This window comes from Ambystoma mexicanum, chromosome 5p (genome assembly GCF_040938575.1).
Source record: "Ambystoma mexicanum isolate Mex_15411 chromosome 5p, UKY_AmexF1_1, whole genome shotgun sequence".
Taxonomy (NCBI): Eukaryota; Metazoa; Chordata; class Amphibia; order Caudata; family Ambystomatidae; genus Ambystoma; species Ambystoma mexicanum.
Genome location: NC_090930.1, coordinates 1,013,698,126 through 1,013,721,620, shown reverse-complemented (window position 1 = coordinate 1,013,721,620; position 23,495 = coordinate 1,013,698,126). Strand labels below are relative to the sequence as shown.

At 47.5% G+C, this 23,495-nt stretch overlaps 1 protein-coding gene across 5 annotated transcripts in view; it reads right to left on the bottom strand.

Moving 5' to 3' along the window:
- Nucleotides 1-23,495, bottom strand: part of SLC35B3 (solute carrier family 35 member B3) — a 627,346-nt gene that overhangs the window by 164,547 nt on the left and 439,304 nt on the right. For all 5 annotated transcript variants that reach the window (XM_069613487.1, XM_069613485.1, XM_069613486.1 and 2 more), the window contains one exon: nt 10,674-10,771. In XM_069613487.1, coding sequence (XP_069469588.1) covers nt 10,674-10,771 — 98 coding nt within the window. The remainder of the gene's footprint in view (nt 1-10,673; nt 10,772-23,495) is intronic.

The window sequence follows — 23,495 nt, the reverse complement described above, 5'->3', positions numbered from 1 at the left end:
CTTGAGGATCGGGGCATTTTATATAGCTGAGATCGTGGGTACGCCCATTAGGGCCGGCTTACCTGCCACTCCTATAGAGTGAGCACATGCAAAGGCAATCCATTAGCAGCCACACCCAAGAAAACACTTGGAGCTGCTTAATGGATGGAATGTTGAAGGTTCATGCATCTGAAGTGCTATGTCCATAATAAAAGCCTTTTGGTGTTAAATGGATGTTCTTGTTTACTTTGATTCATGAAACTGGCGCCAAAGGCGCCAGGACAGTGTCCACCCAGGACTCCTGTGCATGTGACCCCTGCATGCCTGTGCCCCCGACTTCATGACCATGACACCATCAGGGTTTACCTTCTTGATCTCTGCAAAAAATGCTGCTCCAGCAGCTTCGAAATAGGGGTTTGGGGGACTGTGTGTTGTTGTCTGCCTGCCTGTGTGTATGAGTGTCTGTCTGTCTGTCTGCGTGCGTGCGCGAGAGAGCGAGAGAGCGAGAGGGACTGACTGTGTATGGGTCTGTTTTAGGAATAGACCAAAAAGGGGAATGCAGGGAACAACAGTGGAAACAAACACTTGCAGAATGGAGACAAAATCCCCAAATGGGTTGTAAGTTCAATCATGGACCAAAAAGATGAGAAAGATTATCAAGGACACAAAAAAAAGTGGGAGCTATCGGACCATGATGGAACCCTGGATGATCATCATTTGAGGGAGACAACTCAACAGTGCGCAATTAAATATAATGAGCAAAAATAGCAAGCAAAGGTATAATACAGATTTTACTCACTAAGTAGGTAGAGATGATGAACAAAACAGAGCTTTTGCATTGATGGGTAACAGATTCACTTTTTCACTTGATGGTCATAGATCAATGAGAGCTGAAGAGGCAGATGGAAGTTCTTTCGAGTTGTTTTTTTCATTTTGGGATATGCATTAGTAATAAGGGTGGCAGATAATGAAACAAGACTGAAATATGGTTGGTCTGGTATCGTAGTGTGCAAAAAGTACACATGTTAAGTCACCAAATCCTTAATCAGGGTGAGGGGATTGAAAGCCTCAGTTGCAAGGATGCACATATCATTCCAAACTGACAGCTGCTGTAAACGTACAGCTGAGGGCTTTTTTGAGTTTTGTTTTCGGAACTATGGTTTATGTTTTATGGTGTCTCGATGAGGATTGAAGTTTGGGTGCACCTTACCAGACACACATAAGTAAGAAAGGGAAAGTTAGTTATTGACTTCTTGTGGCATATGTGGTTATCCAATGTCAATGGAGGCTGATGTGTCAGGACACAAGGGTGTGCCCCCAACCTAGTCTTTTTGCAGCAGGGGAAAAGATACAAGTTTAGATTCAGATTCTAAATGTACATCTTTCAACTAGCATGCTGTGTTGCAGTCTGAACAGTCCTTTGGGGCAGTAAAAGCAGGGGAGCATGCTGCCATACGTCTATTTCTTAGCGTGCATTAAGGAGCCTGAAGGGCTCATTGCAGATGACATAGATCTTAATATTGAGAGCGTGCCAGAGGTATGGCCTTGCCGCCTCTCAATCCGTGCGTAAAAAAACATATGTGATCCCTATTGACAGGAGACTGCCAGAAGGGTCAGCATGGGAAATCCAGAACAACCATGTGTGGTGGCGCAAGCAGGTAAGAAAACAGTTTGAACGTATGTGTGTGTGTGCATACATGCAAGGGGTTGGTTGCCTCTGTGGGCACACATGTGAATGTGTCCATGTGTGAATGTACGTGCATGTGAACGAATGAGGCAGTATGCCAATGCATGCATGTGTGAATGAAGTGTGCATGCATAATCTGTGTGCGGGGGCGAGGATTGTGGAGGCAGGGTGTGGGGGGAAAACAAGACACTGGCATTATGGGAGTGAAATTTGGAACTTGCAAGCCAGCACGGACAGATCTTCTTACAGTACTGTGTGGCATTAGTGCATTATGGGCAAAGCCAACATGACTGAGTGGGTCCTTGGAAGGGAATTATTCATATAATGGCGCAGCCATGCTGGATGTTTTTTATACTGGCATTAGTTCATTATGAGTGAAGCCAATATGAGTGTGTTCAAACTTGTTGATATTGGCATATGTGGGTGTAGCCAGCATAGGCAGGTTTTCATACAGTTTCACTATGGCAAAGCCAACATGGGCATGTGCTTAGGTGGGGATACTGGCTTATATTGACACAGCCAGCCCAGACATGTTTCCTTACACTGGCATAACCAAAATGACAGAGTGTGCTCAGATGAGAAAACTGGTATAATATTAGCACAGCAAGCATGGACAAGTTTCTTACAATGGCATTATGAGCAACCCAACATCAGTGTGTTCTTACATGGGGATGTTGGCACAGACAGCATTGACAGATTTTCTTCCATTGGCATTAATGGCAGTGCAAAGCCAATTTGAGTGTAGTCTTATTTGCAAATACCTAGCATATATTGCTCAGTCAGCATAGATATATCTTCTAACACCATTGTGAGAAATTGTCTCAAGAATATGGATTGGAAAAAAATTCATGTATACGGTTAGTGACCTGGCACCTATTCGATTTTTAAATGGGTGAAAAAACAGATTGTGACTGTATGTTGTTTCAACCAATTATTCACCAAGTGTGCTTTACATAGTACCATTTTATGCAATTATTTTAAACATTTCTGGTCGTTTGTTGCTCCTTCACTACACAGGGTCAGTCAAGCACATTGGTCGGAAATATTTATGCTCCACCAATGAAACAATACACTAGCTGCCACTGTCCACAGTGTGTTGAACTGAATCCGAGGCCCCACCATCTGTGCTGGCTGCCCTTTTGGAAGGAACGGCATTAGGTTAATCAGCCATGGAGAAGCCTGTGGTAAGAACAAGGGTGGGGATATACGGTACCAGAGCCTGGGAAGGGTTACATGGAGTGGTCAGTCTGCCTGGACTTGGAAGTGCTCAAGTCCCAGATGATTGTAGGGGAGGAAACCCAGCTCATCAACCCCCAAGCGCCATCCCATATCCATATCTAATTTATATGTGGGGTGCATATGTCACTCGGATCTGTACGGTACCCTGGCCCCTGACACAGGAATGGAATCAAGGTGTAATTTGTACCTCTTAGATTTATTCTCCTTGATGACCTTGTTCGACTGTTCCTTTGTCAGAATCAGGGCAGGCCCCAAAAGCATCTCAGTAGTTTGACCAAACCCTGAAGATGTATGGCAATTCCACACCTCAGCCATTAACCTGTGAGGGTCTACTGGTTCCTTTGAATGGGGGCAGGATCCACCTCCCCCGGCCACCAGGCAGATGCAGAAAAAGATTGTCTCAAAGGATTTTAGGCTTTGAAGACACCTTTGCATAGATACCGTAGTGAGGCCGCTTAGGCCTTATAGATAATACTGCAATAAGGGTACCAATTTTAAGTCTCTGGGACACCATGGGAACATGCTCAGATCCTTTTTGAACTCAAAGCATGTCCGGAAAAAAGAACTTCCTCTCACAGAGAGCATGAGTAAAGAGCAACAAGTTGACTTGCCAAGTCACCTTTAAGACTTTGGACCTCATCACGACTTGGGCGGTAAATGTGGCGGATTATCCGCCAGACCTAATTAGCGCTAACGCCAAGGCCCCCGGCGGATAATCCGCCAGATCACGAGTCATCATGCACGCGCCCCGGTCCATGGCGTTAGCGCGAATAGCGCAAACCCTTAAATCCGGTGCACCGCGCGCTACCGCCATGTTGCTCTTATAGCGCGCGGGAAACGCGTAACCGCCGGAACGGGAAATAAAGCGGCGGCCATCTTGGAAATCACAATCCGTCGGATATCACAGCTACTGGAAGCCATCCACGCGATCCAAAGCCGGAAAATGTCTCAGGAGCGCACTAGGGGCAAGTCTGCACTGGACAGGGTGAGGAAACCCAAGTTCAGTGATCAGGAGCTCGAGGCACTTGTTTAGGAGGCACTCGTATACCATGATGAGCTGCAGCAGCGGAAAACCAGTGCCCAGCGCAGAGGCCAAATATGGTGATCCATCACCCAAAGGGTCAGTGCTGTGGGGCGCGTGCCCCGGGATGGTGAGGACTGCCGCAAGCGGCTGAATGACCTGCACATGCGAGTCCGTGGCATCCTGTCACAGCACAGGAGTGCAAGCAGGGGCACTGGAGGAGGCCCAACACCACCCCCACCCGACCTCACACCATGGGAGGAGAAATTGACGGCCCTGATCGATGTCGGAACCATCGAGGGCATTGGTGGAGCGGAGGCAGGGACTGGCATCAACCCAGCGGCAGGTGAGTCCCATCCCCAAATACATGCAGCTGAATGAAAGTGAAGACATGTGCCTGAGGCACTGCATACACCCGTAAGTGAGGCCCACATCCCTAGAACGGTAGTGCTGCCTAGATGACCCCGTACGTGCAGTGCATGAATGACAGGGGTTGGGGATAGACTTCCATAGCCATAGGACAGCTACGTAGAGTTGTAGTGTGCATCAACACACCCACAAAAGCCTGAGCGCAGTCCACCCCCCAACCACGCATTCCCATGCAGTGTTCCTCCATGCACATCCACAACAAGCACCACATGGCGACTGAACAGAATGCAAGTTGAATGCGTCATTGTTACGGTCTTCAATCACACTTGTTGGCATGACCTGCATCACACAAATGTATGTAGCATTGAACTCAAACCACCCCCTATTTACCCCACAGGCACACGTCGATCCCAACGGCCCGAAGATGATGGGGAGGAGGCCACACCAACACCGCGCCCACAACACCGGGCCTCCACCAGCACCAGCACCCCACAAAAACGCAGCACACAAGGGACACAACCCAGGCCAACACCCACCTCACCCCAACGCAGCCCCGGCAGACAGCAGCGGCAGCCACATGGCCGCAGGGAGCCGACCGCCAGCTCACCCCAAGTCACCATCCACAGCCCCGATTCTGAGGGAGAGAGGTCTGCATCGGAGCCCGACGTGGGAGCAACACCTCCACGTGGCCATCATGCCGCAGGACAACACTCTCCCAGTAGTAGTGATGGTGAAGGGGTGTCAACACCCCAGGGAAGGCCAAGCCCAGGCAGACAGCATGCAGGGAGTCGTCATGTGCCTGTGCGTCGTTGCAGCACACCGCAGCCGGATGTGGACACACCATCCTATGGGAGCCCAGAGGAGCAGCACTCTGAGCCAGGCAGCCCAGTCCAGGCTGGCGGCATATCGCCATGCAGCACCCCCCACCGACAGCACACAAGTAGTGGTCCACCACGGGACGCACCAGGGGAGCCCTTTGTCACTGGGGCAGCAGTCATGGGCCGACTGGACATCATTGAGGCCAAACAGGCCCGTGTGGAAGTGATGGCAACGGTGCAGAGCAGGCACAAAGGCCGTCAGTCAATCCATCAGGCATGGGTGCAAGTACGTAGCGCGGGACAATGCGCGTACATGCCAAGTTGTCCAACAATGCACCGCTGCCCTGACAGGCTTTGGCCAATGAGTCCGGGAGTTCACGGAGGCAGTCTCAGCACTTGCTGAACAGACACGCGAATCGAACAACATCATGCGACAGCACATGATGGCCACCGCTTCTGTCCCCTCCACTTCGACCACACCCACGGAGGGTTCCCTAGAGCCATCTCCGAGGCGCCGGTTCATGCTTCACCTAAGGGCACGCACACCGGAGGGGCCTGGGAGAGGGAAGCGCCCGCGCCCATCCTAGTGGTGCATGGCATCGTTGTTGTTGGCCTGATGAGACAACTGAACAGTTGGGGGTTGTTCACTGGGGGGGAGGGGGGATTGTGTGCTGGGTGTTCACTGGGGGGAGGGGGGATTGTGTGCTGGGTGTTCACTGGGGGGAGGGGGGATTGTGTGCTGGGTGTTCACTGGGGGATGGGGGATTGTGTGCTGGGTGTTCACTGGGGGGAGGGGGGATTGTGTGCTGGGTGTTAACTGGGGGAGGGGGGATTGTTGGATGTTAAATAAATCACATTAGAAAAATCAAAATGCATGGACAGTAGTGATTTTCACTCATGCAATTCAATGTGGAAGTGACTTATTTCTGACTTACCCATTTCTAATATAATCCATCAATCAATCCCTGTCTGGCCAACCTCCCCTCCCTCAGCCCAATCCTTTGTGCATGTGCAACACATTACGGCACTTCCTCGCCCTCACTACCATCCTCAGGTGGATGCACATGAGCATCAGGAGGCAGCGGCACATTTCTGCAACAGCAGATGTTGTGCAGCATGGCACATGTCAGTTCAATTTAGCCAACTCATTCTGGTGCATACATCATTGCCCCTCCCATACGGTCGAGGCACCGGAAGTGTGCCTACGCCAGTCAAAATGCACTCCCCACGCAGATGTGTACGGGCATGGGCAAGGTTGTATGCCCGCTCCACCGCCATGTGTGGGTGACACACAGGGGTCATGTGTCTCGTGTACTGGGAATATGCAGAATCACCTGCAGGGGAGAGGGAGACGGTATGGGGACAAGGTAAGTCCAGTGGGTGTACAGGGCTCTGTCATCAGTGTCATTTGATATTTCATATCATTTGGACTATAACATTGTGGATTGTGCTGTCCTACGGGCACGATTGAATCAATGGGGTACTCTCCACTTGGTTCGCCTATGTATCTGTATGCAAGAGTACTCATTCAGTTGGCGCAGTATAAGGGGGCACTTCCATCTACTTCTGCATGACAGAAGTGGCTGCCTCATGTGTCATTGCAAATCCATTTGGCTACAGTTGCATTTGCTGGTTGTCACTGCTCTGTATTGTTCTCCATGCATTTCCCTGCACATTTTGGGGACAGTGTTAGTGGGATGAACATCGTCATTACTCGGCCTACTTATGTGTGGTGCGTTTGTGGTTGTGCCAGCTTAGGGTTTGAAAAAGAATCATTGTCGGGTGGCCAGGTTGGGAATTCTGTACTGTGTCAGTGTTCAGAGCCATGGTGTAACGCACACAGGTGGGTTTATTGTGGTGGGTTTTGCAAATGTCACTGTGCCACCCCATGTCTTACATCCTGCATGGGTGTGTTCTGCTGTGTGGCACGTGTCCGTGGTTTATCGTGCAAGGTGCTTGATTGTGTATGCTGCAGTAATCCTGCTGACTATTGGGTATGATGGATTCTGTGACAGGCACCATCTGTTGTCGATTGACATGCTTCATGGTATACATTTGTACCCACCCAGTAGCCATGTGTTTTGCACTCGATGCATTTTCATGTATGCCAGCAGGGGACTGTTGCGCAGGGCCATGGAGTCGTGGGTGGATCCTGGGTAGCGGCCAAAGCAGTGGATGAAGGTATGGTCGGATATCATCTGCACGTTGAGGGAATGGTATTGATTCAGGTTTCTGTAGGCAGCCTCATGTGCCTGGGGTGGTACGTGTGCCACATTTGTGCAGTACAGGGCTGCTGTTACATTCGTGACTTGGCCAATGGTATTGTATTGACACTTCAGCTGGTGCAACTGTGCCTGTGTGGCTGGCAATGCAATGTCTACGTTCACATGATTCAACAGTGCATCAGGCACCTGTCCAAGCATGGCACTGAATGTGGACTGGGCCATTCCATGCATCATGTCAACGGTATGTTGGTAGCTGCCAGTCCCAAGTAATTGTGGCACAGACACGAGCTTCACTAGGGGAGGTACTGCCGTGCTGGTGCCTATGCTGCTGCCAATGTCAGCCTGGATTGTGTCCAGCTACTGGGTGATGGTCGCCCTGTCCAGCCGATAATCTGTCACCAACTGGCCATCAGTCAGGGCCCAGGGTGTTGGCCTGACCCTGGGGATGGCTGGCTGCCTTGCTGGTGCTGCTCTCCAACTCCTTTTCCTCATCCCCACTGACCCCTGCACTCCCAGGGGCCTGGCCTAGTTGGCTGGCCTCTGTAGCTTCACGCACAGCAGCTAGTAGTCAACCTCAAGGCTCCCAGCTCAATATGGCAGCATGGTGTTGGGGAGGGTGTGTTGTGCATGGGTGGCTCCTTTGTAGGCCTCCGATTTGCAGTGGGTCCACCTGGGTCCTTATTGCTGTCTCCTCCCTGCTGGTGTTGGGGAGGGTGTGTTGTGCATTGGTGGCTCCTTTGTAGGCCTCTGATTTGCAGTGGGTCCACCTGGGTCCTTATTGCTGTCTCCTCCCTGCTCCTGCTGCTGTTATGGTGTTAGGGAGGGTGTGTTGTGCATGGGTGGCTCCTTTGTAGGCCTCTGATTTGCAGTGGGTCCACCTGGGTCCTTATTGCTGTGGCCTGTGTTCTGTTGCCTCCAGCTTTTTGCTGGAGGTATTTTCGGCGGATTGTCCGCCGCTTTTATGGCGCTAATAGCGCCAACGCCGTACTCGTGATTGGTGATGTTTTAGCACGAACGGTTCCTGGCGCTGTTATGGCCGGCGCTTGTACAGCCGGCTGTACTTGCGCCGGCTGTAATGGCGCCGGCGGTATTTGGAGTCGTGATCCGACGGACCCTTAAAATCGGAGCTAAGAGCGTTACCGCCGATTTTAAGGGTTACCGCCCAAGTCGTGATGAGGCCCTTTATTTGAATTCTGTGAATTGTAACAGCGCAAGAATACACTAGAAATCTGCATATCTGTGGATCCCACTTTATAGGGAAAGAAATACATGATAGTTATTCACTGTAAAATCATCCCATGGGTGTTTAGGTCAGAAGCACTGAAGGCAGGGCATGCGAGTCAGCAGTGGAAAATGGCCTGCACCCAAACTGCATCTCTTAACACAAGGCATCCATCAGCAAAAGCAGAGGATTGGGAAGCCTGTGAATGGGAAGAAACCTTTAGCAAAAAACTGCTGCAAAGGGACCACTTCCAGGGAGGTGAAGAAAAGAGCCCAGTCCCATGCAGCAAGAAAGAAAAGACAGAAGAAGGGAAGCTGGTGGGTGCAGAGGGACCTAAGTGCAAGTAGAATTTTGCATAGGCACACTATGCACCTCCCTTTGCTTCAATTTGTTTATACGTGGCTGCAGACATCACATCCACCAAATCTGGAGGAAGGGGGCACAGGACACATAGGAGTACTCCGAATTAGCGCTGTATAAAAAATACATATTTAACAAAAGACGAAAAGGGCCTTCAAAACTGCTACCAACTAATGGCCAAGTGTCTGAAGGCAAAATCAACTGAATGGATAGTGCAGTAGGCCGCTAATAAAAGGTATAAGAACAAACATTTGTAAGGCAATTATAGGCAGCCTGATAGGGCGCCACATTTAACAGGGAACCCAAGGGTGCCAAACTCCAATGCAAGGAAGGGGTGGTGGTGGTGGCATCAAAATGGCACTTTGTCTGAGGAAGCATAAGTCCTTGCGCTATCCGTGGGTAAAAGGCAATATCATCACCTTGCAACAATCTTCTAGAAGTATAAACGCAGTATGCCCGACTGTTGCGGACTATGAAGAAACCTATGCAAATTTGGGGGTAGATCCTTATCCTCTGCAGGTGCCGCCCTCTGAAACAGTCTACCTGCCACTCTCCATCCTGAGCCAGACTTCCTTAAGTTCTGTAAACTCCTCAACACTTTATATATATATATTTTTTTTTTCTCCCTCTCTCCCTCTCTCCCTCTCTCTCCCTCTCTCTCCCTCCCTCCCCCTCCCCCCCCTCTACTGCTTCCCTCCGGTGTTCTCTTCCCAAATCAGTCAGTCGCCTGGTGCACCTTCAGAGCCTCACAGGTCCCAGGCTCACCCGCCAGTCCTGCACTTGTCTGCCGGTCACCGCACTCTGCCTTCACGAATACACTCGGAATACGTTCCATGAGAGTGGCAACCACTCTGCACTTAACCCTGGCCCTTGATGGACTGGGCACACTCCCCCCCCCCCATTTCTCCCCTCCCTCGCACTTGTCTTGAGCACTTCACGACCTTGAATGTACTTGGCTTGGCCCGTTTGTCTGTCCTGTCCTCCTCCATCTCCCCTTCTCGCCCCCTATCTTGGTTGTTTCCTGCACGCATAGGCACATCCCCCTCCCATTTTCTCCCCCTCCAATCTTTGTCATGCACTTTTGCTAGTAGAAATGCATTGGCTTAGCATGCTAGTTACTGCTGTTCGATCATTCGGAATCTACAATGCCCAAGAAGGACTACAATATCCCCTTGCTCCCTTTCCGCTTTGAAGCACTTCACTTGTGTATAAGCGCTTTACAAATAAACAATTACAAATAAAACATACCAGGAACCAGGTTAATTGGATCCAATTACTATTAAACCAATTAATGATCAGGGCAAGTCAAATTTTTTCCTTATGGATTTGAACTACAATGCGAATGCTGATAAAACCGAAAATAACCAATGAATGATGCAGTGCTACAGATTGTTGTTGCTAAGACAATTTGTGACAAAAAAAGTCAGCAAATGCCTCAAAGGATAATTTAGTTTAAGCTGCTCTGGTTTGTGCTTCACAGCAGCCATGAGTTAAATGAGTAAGAAAGGGGTCATACTCATTCAAACATGCCTTTATTTCTTTGTGATAAATCTCTCCTATAGATATTCCACAGCTCATGTATACTGATGCTCCTACTGGTCCGAGAAGCTGACGCATAGCCCCTGATATACGGCTATTAATAGTCGGATCGCTTAAAATGATGAAAGCAGATTGGCTGTGCCGCCAATTATATATTCTTTTCAGATTCAAAATACCAGACCCAACAATGCATTAATAAGAGACAACCGTTTACCATTTCTGAATTGGTCCCGTTGTGCAACTTCATCGCCTTTTCCTGGACATTTCCAATAACTGCATCGGCACAGAGGGCCAAGGAGATTAGGGTCACACCTTAAAGTAAGAAAATGGACAAAACACGAACAATAAATATGGGTATTGCAACATACCTAGAATTAATGATATGCAATAGATTCAAGCAACAGGCACCTAACAAGCAGGTGTGAAGTTCTTGTTTAAAAACAAACCAGTCCCCAGAGTAAGCAACTTTTTGAGTGGTTTACTTTAGAAAACTCCTTGAGCCACATTCTGGAAAGGGTGGTAATCCTGCCACCAGTGGTACAGGACGAATGCCATCGGTGGTATGCTAGTTCCAATTCCAGAAACAAAGAAATACCGCTAGACATGCTTCACAATATACACTTCCCACTAGCGATTAGGGAGTAAATAATTCACTCTTGGCCAGCAAGAAATCATGGGCTTTTGTGAACGTGGAGAACTGACATTCATTCCACATGGAAAGGGACTTATCTATCCGTGGCTAGTAGCTCAAAGTTTTTCAGCCTGCCACGAAACCACAGAAGCTGGTGGTAAAAAATGGTGAAGCAGTACTACCAGCAATTAATATCGCAGAAAAATAATACTTCTAAACACAGTCGTAACTAATACAGAAAAAAGATCAGCTCTGTGCTGCTTTTAAAAATTATCTTTTATGTTCAGCTTGTTTTCTCATTACCACCCCTGCCCCTTAGTCCTGTGAGGTGGCCTCATTGTGGCATAACGCGCTGCACAAGCAATAACACGCGTCACATCCTTAAGGCAACATTCAGAGCATAGAAACATAACAGAAGGGAGAACGACTGTCACTGCATGCAGAAAGACGAACATATGGTACACCGGTCTACTTTCCCTGATTGTCCCACATCCACTTGCACCTTACAGACAGTATAATAAACTCAGCTTGCATAGGTAGATCGGGCTATATTTTCTTTATTAGTTGAGGGACATATTAAACTCCATTGGATTTTGAATGAAAGGACTTTATTAATACCGGGGGTGCATTGCAAATGAAGCACTAATCATGTATTACCAGGTGTTTTGTCTGTACTTGTAGCAGAGGGCCTGTTTGGCGACATTAATCCAAGATGGCCACTGCTATAATTTATGAATCAGAATTTAATCTATAACTACTTTTAGAGTGATCCTATCAAATATTTTCAAAGGACCTGTTTTGTTAACCAGAAAAACTGATGGATAAGGTCCTTAAAAGAATTTGATGTCTCTTATGGTTTAGAATGTTCTGTTTGCTGTTCGTTTTTCATGATTTCTAACATCTATTTCCTTCTATTTTGTTACAGGTTCTAGTAATTTATGGGCTAGAGTACCTGGCAAATTGTTAGAGGTGTGGCTTCTCTGGGCCTTACCTCATCACAATAGTGTATGCATTTACATTGTGTAGGATGGATGTATGCTGATGGAAAACTAGAGCGACATCTTATCATATAGGAACATTTTGACTTCTAGGATATTTTGACAGTACATAATGCATGTTACTAGAACACTGCCAGTTAAAAAGTCTTCGATCCTCCCAGCTGAATCCTCCTGCTCCGCTAGTTCCGGTTTGAGGGGAATAAAAGAACCCATCAGAGATGGCCCAATTTATGAGACATCTGCTCATGTATGTATGGGAAAGGGCAGTGTAACCGTCTTTCAAACACTGAATAGGAATCGGCTGGCAGAGGTCCAGGCACTTAGTGCTCATAGGAAACCGAGGTTACAGGATAGGAGAATAGATTTATCTTCAGATGTTGATGAAGGCATCAGTGTATTGCATTGTATTTTATTTATATAGCGCGCCAAACCCTGAGGCATCTGGGCACATTTCTTACAGTTGCAGGACGAGGGTATTTACATTTAAATGGACAATATATTTACAGGTACATCAAGTCATTATTACAATAGGCATCGAAAAGAATTTTACAGTATATAGCTAGACTTTGCAGCAGAAACGCAATAAGCTATACGGTAGCATCAGATCATTAATTACATTAGACATCTGTGAAATAGTTGGTGGTAAATTGGTAACATTCATTCTGAATGAGCCAAGTTTTTACGTTGTTTCTAAATTTGTGGAAGGAAGGCTCAGCTCTGATTGTAGGTAATGAATTCCATATTTTAGCTGCTAAAACCTGAAAGCTACTGCCTCCTACCTTTTGGAGCTTAAACCTAGGGACAGTGAGGCAGTTAGCTTGGAGGGATCTGGTTGGTTGATCCGAGGAGTTGCGTTTGAATTTCTCGCATTGGTACTTAGGTGCTAGCTTGTTGTGAGTGATAGAGTTTTAAGTCTAATTCTTTGCTTGATAGATAACCAGTGTACACTGCGTCTCATTTCTGAGATGTGAAGTGTTCTTGGGAAGTTAGTCGCTGACCTGAGTGCATTATTCTGGAAGATTTGTAACTTTTTTAGGTTGTGTTGGTTGGTACCCAATTATAAGGCATTACAGTAGTCTAGCTTGGATATCCCTAATACCCTAGCTACTGTAATGCAGTTGTCTGTTGTCAAAAATGGTCTGCAGGCATTAATAAGCTTGCAGGTATATGCCGACGTGGCAGCAGTAGCAGTGATTTGTCTCGACAATGAAAGTGAGGAGTCGATGTAAATACCTAGGGTTTTTACATCTTTGGACACCTTGATGTTATTGCCATCGATATTGAAGACATTAAATTGAGCGTCCAGTCTGTTGAGTCTGGCTTGGGTTCCTACCAGAAGCAACTCTGTTTTATCGTCGATAAGACAGAGTCCGTGTTTAGCCATCCATGCTTGGATGATTAGGTAGATGTCATTTAAGCGTTTAGAGTCTATGTTATAATCTCCGGTGATGGGATCAGGATTTGGGTGTCATCCGTGTAATTAGTGTAGGAGACACCCAAATGTTTTAGGTCATCAAAAAGGGGCTTAGTAAATATATTATAAAGCGTCGGGGAGACACACGAACCCTGAGGGACCCCGCAGGTGACTGCTACAGGTGTGGCTGATGCTGTAGGAGCAAACACTCTTGTAGTTCTATTGTTGATTAAGGACTGAATCCACAAGGTGGCATCCTCAGAGAAATGAGCCGCAGACGACAGGTGGTTACAACGCGTTTTATGATCCACTAGATCAAAGGCTGCTGATAGATCTAATAACAGCAGGAGGGCTAGGTTACCTTTATCTTTCATGGTCTTCATTTGTGTTACTAGATCTATCAGAGCTGTTTCTGTGCCATGTCTTGGCCGGAAACCAGATTGGAGAAGTCCTAGTAGGTTTTTATTTTTGCAGCTGTTTCTGGATCTGAATGTAGGCAGCCTGGTGCAGAATTTGTAAGACGAAAAGGTACAGTGGTGTTAGGTCTGTAGTTTGTTGGGATATTTGGGTCAAGTGTGGGTTTCTTTAAGTGAGGCAATACCCAGGCGTCCTTCAGGTTGGTAGGTATTGTGTTGGTTGTAAAGGAAGCATTTATTAGGCGCGTGACAAAGGGAGCCAATTCCTTTGCAGACTCTTATGATTTTTGCTGGACAAACATTGCCCAGGCATCTAGAAGGTTTCAAGCTAATAATTATGTCCTTGACAACTTTGGATGTGAGGGGTGAGGGGGAAGAATTTGAACAGGTCGTGTTGGTCAGATAGGGGTGATTGACTTGCATGCTGGGGTGTATTATTTGCTAAACTTGTTTTTTTCTTCTCTATTTTAGTTTGAAGGAGTTATATTTTGTCAGAGAGAGCTTTCTGAATATTAGTGCACCAAGAGAAGTCTTTTGTGCAAGAGACAGGTGGTGCAGTCGGGGATTCCAGCTCTTTGAGTATGCTGAATAATTCTCTCGTATTAAATTTGGCTTTGGAGATCCTGTTATTGTAGGATTCACATTTAGCTTGGAAGATTGCTGCTTTATAGGTGGCTGAGGCTATTGTGAAATTATTTTTGTTGGCTGTTGATGGAAGGTTTTTCCATAGAGTTTCAGCGGCTCTTTTATTCTTGCGCAAGGTTCTTAGATGAGGGGTAAACCAGGTGTTCAGGTGTGAACGAGGTTTCGTTTTTTGCATTTTTTTGGGGGGCGATTTTATTGATTGCGTTAAGTATCGTTATCTTGTACAGGTCAACTAAAGAGGCTGGGTCATCATTAGAGGTGCAAGAGTTGATAATGGGTTGGAGTAACGTGAGTATCTTTTGCCCTGTTACGTTACGCATTTTTCTGGAGAGTCTAGGAGGAGCCACCAGTTTGCCCAGGTTGGATTGATTGGCGTCCTGTACTTTGAAGAGAATAATGTGATGGTCAGACCATGCACAAGGCTGGTTGGATAGGATATTAACATCACAATTAATGTTGGTGATCCAGTATAGTAGTCTACATTTATTATGGGTAGGTTGGGAAACTTGTTGTGAGAAGCCTAGTTCTGCAATAATATTAGCGACAGCCACTGCATTGGCGTCTTTGGGGTCATGTAGTCCTAAGTTAAGGTCTCCTATGAGCATAACTTGAGAGACTGGATCAGTGGCCATGGTCTGGGTTCTTGTGTTTCTAAAGCAAGCTCTGAAACAGAAAAAAAATAGGCTCCATTTGTCAGGTAAACATTGACAAAACATTTGCGGAAAAAATTCTGTCTGGAAGTCCCAATGACACAATGCTTCCCCCTTTAATAGCTGCGCAATCCCCTGAGCAGAGGATGGAAAAGGGTATCCAAGAGTCTGCAACATATCCTGTTTGTCTGCCCCTGTCAGAGTCTGAGAAAAATCCTGATGCGTCTATATCTCAGAAGGAACACATTACCCCTTAGCAAAGGCTGAGAGTTAGGCGAATATAACTTATGAGCTTAACTTGTGCAATAACTTCTTAGATCCTTGTATATGGGTTGATTCGCTGGATAAGTGCACATCGCAATTCAATCTGGAGAACAATGATAATTTTTGTCAAATGGACAAAATACCAGAGATTAGTCAACTATTTATTGCAACTATTGCAGGCAAGAATAGAATGTCAGGGAGTCAAAGGTTCTTTGGAGCCACATGTGGTGCTGCTATCCTCATTACTAATACCAGTCCATCCACAGGCTTTGACCTAAACCCGCCACCTCTGTTCCTGCTAAACCCATACAGACATCGCATCCACCTCGACTGGCTAATTGTAAGTCTAATTGCAACAGTTCCCAGAGTTTGAGGCGGGGTAAATCCCAGATGCTGGTAATAAGGGAAAAGTCCTTAAGAGAATTATTCATGGATCAAAGAAATGTCATCATTACCAATGTAGAGAAACCAGTAGGGAAAGAACCCAGAGACCCAGAGAGGTCCTTAGTTATAAAGTATTGGCATGGCTTCAACAGAAAACGGGGTCAGGGAATATCAGAAGTTTCCATTTGAGGTTCCTACATAGGGTGGAGCTAGACGACTGGTGTTCCCAGAAGAAAAGGGACTGTATCCTTGTGGGATGCGGATCTAGTAACCTGCCCTGCTTTTTGAGTCTGTCTCAATCATGGCTGGAGGGAGTCTCATCTTTAAGACTGGTAGTTGACAAAAGGAGGACTATTAGTCTTTCTCTGAATGCTCACAGTGTTTTAGATTTATTTAAACATTTCGGCTGCCTCTTTTTGATTAATGAATATTTTATTTTTATATTCTGAATACTTAACCTTGTCAATGGTTGAACTGCAGTTATTTGTTTTCTGTTGTCTGTTTTGGTCAAGCAATATTATGCCCACGTGCCTTGTTTTATGCGCTATTAAAATTAAAATAAATAAAAATAAAATTTGCAAGCAAATTAGAACACTATTTAAGAGCAGCTGAAGCGTGGACCTCCAGATATCACAAGTTATTTAAAAGTAGAACTTCCACCATCCTCCGAATAAAGAAAACAGATAACAGACTTTTCCTTGTGCATCTTATGTCAACAAAGAAAGAAATCTCTCCTGGTTGATCCAAAATGTTATGAAAAGGTTATGAATTGCTTCAAGCAATGTACTCACAAGGCAAACATGGATTGAAGCAAAAAACGACTGTATGGAGAGCAGTTAAGTGAGCCAAAGCCATCTATCTCCAGCCATGAAGAAGTAGAACAATGCTACACTACAAGATAAAAAATACCTATGTTTATAACAAACCAGTAAAAACATAGGAGTATATCATCCTCAACTGAGCCAAAGCGAGAGGACCAACCCAAGTTGAAGGAGAAAACAGAGCCATCCAGCAAGAGGAAGAAATTATACTAAACGAGCAGATAAAAGACCCCATCTGCACAAAGTTCAGGAGAGCCCACTGAAACAAATTAAAATCATGGTGGAGGGACACAGGAGTGTACTAAATGATGAGATGAAAGGGGAGGAGTCCGTAAGATCCAGGAAGCACTCGTCCAAATGGAGTTGGCTAGCTGAAATCCTAAATAGACCCTCGGAGAGCGAATGCCAAACATCAGACGCAATATGGATAGGCTCGTGGAACACTAGAGGGTTTGCCCACCTGTTTGGAGGTTCTGATGTTGACTTGACCAATTTAGATATCATCTGTCTGCAGGAAGTATGGCTGCAAACACCCCCAAGTGCAGTAGGCTTTGAAATTGCCCTAAACCCAGCCAGTAAACAGGAGAAGGGCGGACCTATGGCAGGATTAATAACAATGGTGCGATCACTTAAAAATCTTCATATAAAGAAAACAATATATCCTTCACCCTATTTACAAGTCTCCACCATTGAAATAGGAGAAAGAAAAACAGATAAGGCAAACCAGATATAAATCTTTAATATATACTGGCAACATGAAGCGACAGATGAATCTGACTTTCTTGATCTGATATGTGGAAATATAGACTGTATTAAAGCTGTATAAAAGGATCCAGCTATTATCTTGTGTGGTGACCTAAATATGGAATGCTTGCAAGTAAATACGACTGAACGGCAGAAAAGACACAATTATGATCCTTACCAAATAAAACAAGCTTGGGTTGAAGAAATGAAGGAGAGAGACCTAATCATGCTGAATGGTAACATCCGAGGTGACATTCCCCCAAACCCAACATGGATCCAAGGCTTGACTAAATTAATATTGGACTATTTCTACGTATCAGACTGTATGAGTGGGAAGATCTCGAAAATAAAAGTCATAGTGACCTCCCAGAGTGATCATAACCTGGTCACAATCAAGATAGATGGTCTAACTAGCCACCCAAAAGAGTTGTACAACAGGTATGTGTAACAGCAGGCAAAAATCGGGTCAAAACTGATGGTGAGAAGATGGAACAAGTTACTTACCTGTAACTGTTGTTCTCCAGCATGGGTCTGGCATGGATTCACATGCTCATGAATATTCCCCGTCGTCAGGCTGGGAATCCTCGGTAAAGAAAAAATCAGTATCAGTTTCGTTTCTGATCTGTCTTTCTCAGTAGTTACCAATCACTGGTCTCTGGGTCATACTGCCCCCAGCCAATGACTGCCCTCCCCCTAAGCCCCGCCTCTGGCAGCCATCCTCAGATTTGGTAGCACGCAAAGTGGCAGTATGACCAAGTGAAGAGCCGCAGAGGGGTAGGAGGGAGGGTTCTCATGTGAATCCATGCCAGACCCATGCTGGAGAACAACAGTTACAGGTAAGTAACTTGTTCCTTCTCCAGCATGGGGTCTGGCATGTTATCCCGGTGGACGCAGTAGAATTTCGTGAAGGTGTGCGTCGACCTCCACGTAGCAGCCCTGCAGATGTCCAGCAGGGGCACACCAGACAGGAATGCCGTAGTTGCAGCGATCGCTCTGGTCGAATGGGCTCTCAGACGGCCAGGCAACTGTCGGTTTGCCAACCAATGACAATGGGTGATGCAGCCGGAGAGCCACCTGGAAGTGGAAGCCTTGGAGAGGGCCTTCCCTTGGTTCACAGGTCCAAAGTTCACAAACAGCTGTGATGTCTTTCGAAAACTCTTCTAGCGGTCCACGTAGAACTTCAGCGCTCTAGCCACATCCAGTGAGTGCAAAGTCCTCAGAGCGGAGGCGAAGGCGGCAGGAAGAAAACAGGTAACACCAAGGGCTCGTTGAGATGGAAATCAGACGGCACCTTGGGCATGAAGGAGGGGTGCCGTCTTTAGCACGACCCTCGTTTCGTGGAATGTCATGTACGGAGGCTTACAGGAGAGGGCCTGGATCTCTCAGACTCGTTGTGCGGAGGTGATGGCCACAAGAAACGCTGTCTTCCACGATAGGAATTTCAGAGGCGCCGAATGCAGAGGCTCGAACTGAGGACTCATGAGCCGGAGCCTTCACCGGCGGGAATGAGTCAAAAAGTTCTTTCATTAACTCCTTCACAAGGCAATGTGACCACAGCGACGACCACCCCGGAGTTCTGGTGTAGCCAGAGATAGCTGCCAGATGGATTTTGATAGAAGCGTGTGCCAGCCCCGGCTTGGCCAGCGACAGCAAGTACGGCAGCACTTGAGGGGCCGTTATCCACAGAGGGCTTAACTTCTGTGCACGGCAACAGACGGAGAACCTCTTCCATTCATGTCCGTAACACTTAAGAGTCGAAGAAGCCCTGGCCTTGGCAAGTACCTCCTTGCAGTTCGCCAGGATCTCGTATCCTCCAAACTCTAGCACTGCAGGAGCCAGGCCTGCAGGATCAGCGACCCTGGGTCGTGATGCAGAATCGCACCTCCTTCCCTGGCGAGAAGATCTGTGTCCACCGGAAGCTTGACTGGAGGGGACGCTGACATGTCCAGAAGGTCCAGGAACCATATCTGCCTCGGCCACACCGGTGCAACGAGGATCATCCTGCACCGGGACCATCTGAGTTGACTGATGAGTCGCAGCAGTAGTGGCAACGGGGGGGGGGGGGGAACGCATAGAGGAACAGGCTGTCGCAAGGGAAGGAGAACGTATCCTCTATGCTCCCTGGATGGGGAAACCTGCTGGCGAACCTCTGACACCTCTGACACTTGGTGTTCGTCTGGGGACTGCCCCATCGTCGAAACAGTAGATCCACTTGATCCTGCCGAAGCTCCCACTCGTGGCAAGAGCGCAGCTCCCTGCTGAGCGACAATGTTCTTTATTCCTGCCAGATGAAAGGGTACCAGGAACATCCCCTGGGCGATGGCCTAGTGCCACAGATCCTGTTGCCCCCCCGCTTCTGAATGTAGAACATTGTGGTGGTGTTGACGGTGAAGACCTGCACCTCCTTGCCCTTGAGGGGCGGGAGGAATGATCAGAGGGCCCAAAACATGGCCCGGAGTTCCAGAACGTTGATGTGCAACGACTTCTCCTCCGGTAGCCAAAGGCTTCTTGCGTGTAGATCTCCGGTGTGCGCGCCCCTTCACTCCAAGGAGGCGTACGTCGTCAACGTCTCCTGATGTGCTGGGGTCTGAAAGTCCGTGCCCGCCGCTAGATGCCCCAACACCGAATCACTCGACGGAATGTCTTGTTGAGGGCGATCTTGTCTTCGAAGCTTCCCGACACTTGTATCCAATGGGTGTCGAGGAACTCCTCCAGGGGCCGCATCCGCAGCCTGCACAGCCGCACGAGATAGATGCATGACGACATCATGCCGAGTAGGGACTCGATGGACCTCACCCTGGCAACTTCCATGGTCAACAGCTGTTGTACCTTGCCCAGGATGGCTTTTATCCTGTCCTCTGACGTTGAGGCCAGGCGCACCACTGTGTTGAACCTGGACCCCTGGAACTGAGCGTCCTACGATGGCACCAAGCAGGACTTCGCATAGTTTATTGAGAACCCCATTTCCGTGAGTAGGCGGACGGTCCTCGCTGTGCGTTCGACGGCGAGTTCCCTTGACTTCGCTCGGATGAGCCAATCGTCCAGATAGCGGTAGACGTGGACCCCCTGCAGGCACAGCCGCGCCGCCACCAGACCCAGGCGCTTGGTGAAGACTCTTGCAGCCGACATCAATCCAAAGGGAAGGGCCTTGAATTGATAGTGCTGTCCTTGGACAACGAAGCACAGGAACTTGTAGATGGGGATGTGGAAATAAGTATCCTCCAAGTCCAGCGGTGACAGGAAATCTCCTTCCCCCAGCTGTCCCAGTTGAAGGGTGACCATCCGGAACTTCTGGGACTTGATGCATTTGTTGGGGCGACGGAGATCCAGGATCCAGGATGGGTTGCCAACCGGCAGTCTTCTTAAGGGCGAAGAAGTACCGCAAGTTTACTTTGGAGCCCCGGAGCCTCTTCGGGACAGGTTCTATCTCCCCCTTTTTCAGCATCGCTTGCACCTCTAGAAGCAGTTGCAGAATGTGGTTTTCTTTCCTGGCCACAGGTGGAAAACGGGGACACTTCCTTTAAAACTCCAGGGTGTGTCCATGTGCAACACATTGTGTTGTATCTAACCCACCTGTTGGACTCTGGGTTAGTCTTTAATTCCCTAAAGGTTCATCTGGCTGCTTTGTCAGCCTACACCACACCACATCACAGCAAAAGGTATCGTGCTGGAAGATACCAGTGATTAAAGCCTTTATGGAAGGAGTTAAGAGGATTTATCCTTCCATCTCTCACCCAGCCCCTGAATGGGATCTGAAGGTGGGAGCTCCCTTCGAGGCTATGCATAAAGCAAGTCTGAAAGACCTGACTTATAAAACAGCCTTCCTAGTGGCTATCACTTCTATCAGAAGGGTTAGCGAACTACAGGCTCTTTCTGTTTTAGACCCCTTTGTTACAGTCCACAAAGATAAGGTAGTTCTGCGCACACATCCCAGGTTTGCGGCTAAATTTATTTCGAAGTTCCATGTGAACCAGTCAATCGAACTACCCACTAACATGGCCGAAAGAAGTCTTCACACACTAGACGTGCGTAGGGCAGTCATGCTTTACCTGGAGAAAACTAAACCACTAAGAAAGACTAAACAATTCTTCATTTCAGTTGCAGTTGGTAGAGAAGGGGATCCTGTCTCTAAATCGGCTATCTCAAGGTGGATTGTCAAATGCATCACACACTCTTGCAAAGAGAGAACTGCCCTTCAAGCTTAGAGCACATTCTACTCTAGGCACTGGGGCATCCATAGCATTCATTGCAAATGTTCCTCTTCAGTCCATTTGCAAAGCGGCAACCTGGAGTTCTGTACACACCTTTACAAAACACTATTGCCTAGACACTCATTCTAGGTCTGATTCTCAAGTGGGGCAAGCAGTACTAAGACATCTTTTCTCTACTGTTCCTTCTCACAACCTACCTCCAACTCCGGGTACTGCTCGCTAGTCTATGCACAGCATGTGATTCTAAGCAGATTAACAAGCATCAGAAGACATGCATTACTTACCGTAATAGCATTTCTGATGATTGTAACTGCTTAGATTCACATGCGCCCTCCCTAATGCCCCGCTGGGGGTGGAAGGAACATAGACTTCTTACTACTTTCTCTCTTTATGTACTCACTCACTATAGCCTTGGGCTCCCTCATGGCAGAAAAAATACAATCGGAGGGACCTCGGCGCTTGAGGGATTTTGGGTACTACACACGTCATGATAGGGATAGAGTTACAGACACGCCTATGCCGACGTCCCCTTTCGGTCCCCAAAAGACAAGATGCAATACTCTGCAGTTACCACTGGATGTCGGACCATATGCACAGCATGTGATTCTAAGCAGATTAACAAGCATCAGAATCATCTTTACACTTTCTGGAACGCCAAAATCTTCATCTTGGCACCGCAGTACAACACGCTCCATCGTTCGACAGCAGTGCCTGCAAGGAAAAACAGAAGACAAGGTTAGACATCGAAAAAACAGTCAGTTTCAGGTTGCGCTTCACCCTACTTCGCGCTTTCTCTTAAACCATTACTTACCTGCTGTCGAGCATTGCGGTTGCATCAATCTTCCATCCAGTCGCGTCTCGCGTCTCACAGCTGCATTGAGGCTGCATTTCCATCTACGGGAAGAAAACAGAAGAGAGACATTATTGCGGCCATAAATAGGAGCAACATATACAGACATTAAAGAGAACGAACAGCATCACAAGAGCTCAAGAAAGACTTACCAATCATAAGGAGAAGCATAGTCGCAGCTGGACCGGACTAAACCTTATCAGGGATCAGTGAAGGAACTAGATCCCATTTGACGCGCCCCTGCCAGAAGTAGCAGGACGGAGAGCTTATCTTCCATAATTCACATGTGAGCTTTATGGGCCGGCGTATGCTCACAGAAACTGTACTTTGGGGTGAAGGGTTCAAGAGGTACAACAATCACAGATTGGCGCACTCTCACACTCTTATCTCCACGCAGGAGCAGTATCACCACGTACCACCGCTCACAGCTTTTCTGCAGGGGGAGAAGCCTGAAGGGGGTGATTCAAGTTCAGAGAGGGCTGCAACCGTGCAGAGACCAGGTGAGCATAACAGAACGCGAAGCATCTAATACTCTCTGCCTGGGTGTAATGGAAACTTCAGAAACAGATCACCTAGCCCTCTTACTAGGGGAATTACGGGCTGATGTACATGCTTCAAGACAGGAAACCAATGCATTATGGAGGGATCTTATTGTAACTCGAGAAAGAACTGACTAATTGGCAAGACAAATGCTACAAGCACAAGCAGGACAGGTTCCACTGCCTGGAGTGACCCATTCTTCCAGACCACAACAATCAACACTGGTTCAGGTGGTTCTTCCAAGAGCAGTGCCTCTAGCCCCTCCCGAAAGCTTCATCGGCGACGCAAACAAGTTCGCTGTATTTATGAACCAATGTCACCTTCATTTCATGTGCAGACCAGGAGCCTTTCCTAATGACCAAGCCAAAGTGGCGTTTGTATTCCCGTAAGTAGTGCGGCGGACTGGTCTATTCCTTTGGTAAATCAAGATGACCCTTTACTCCGGAACGTTGTGAATTTCCAACATGA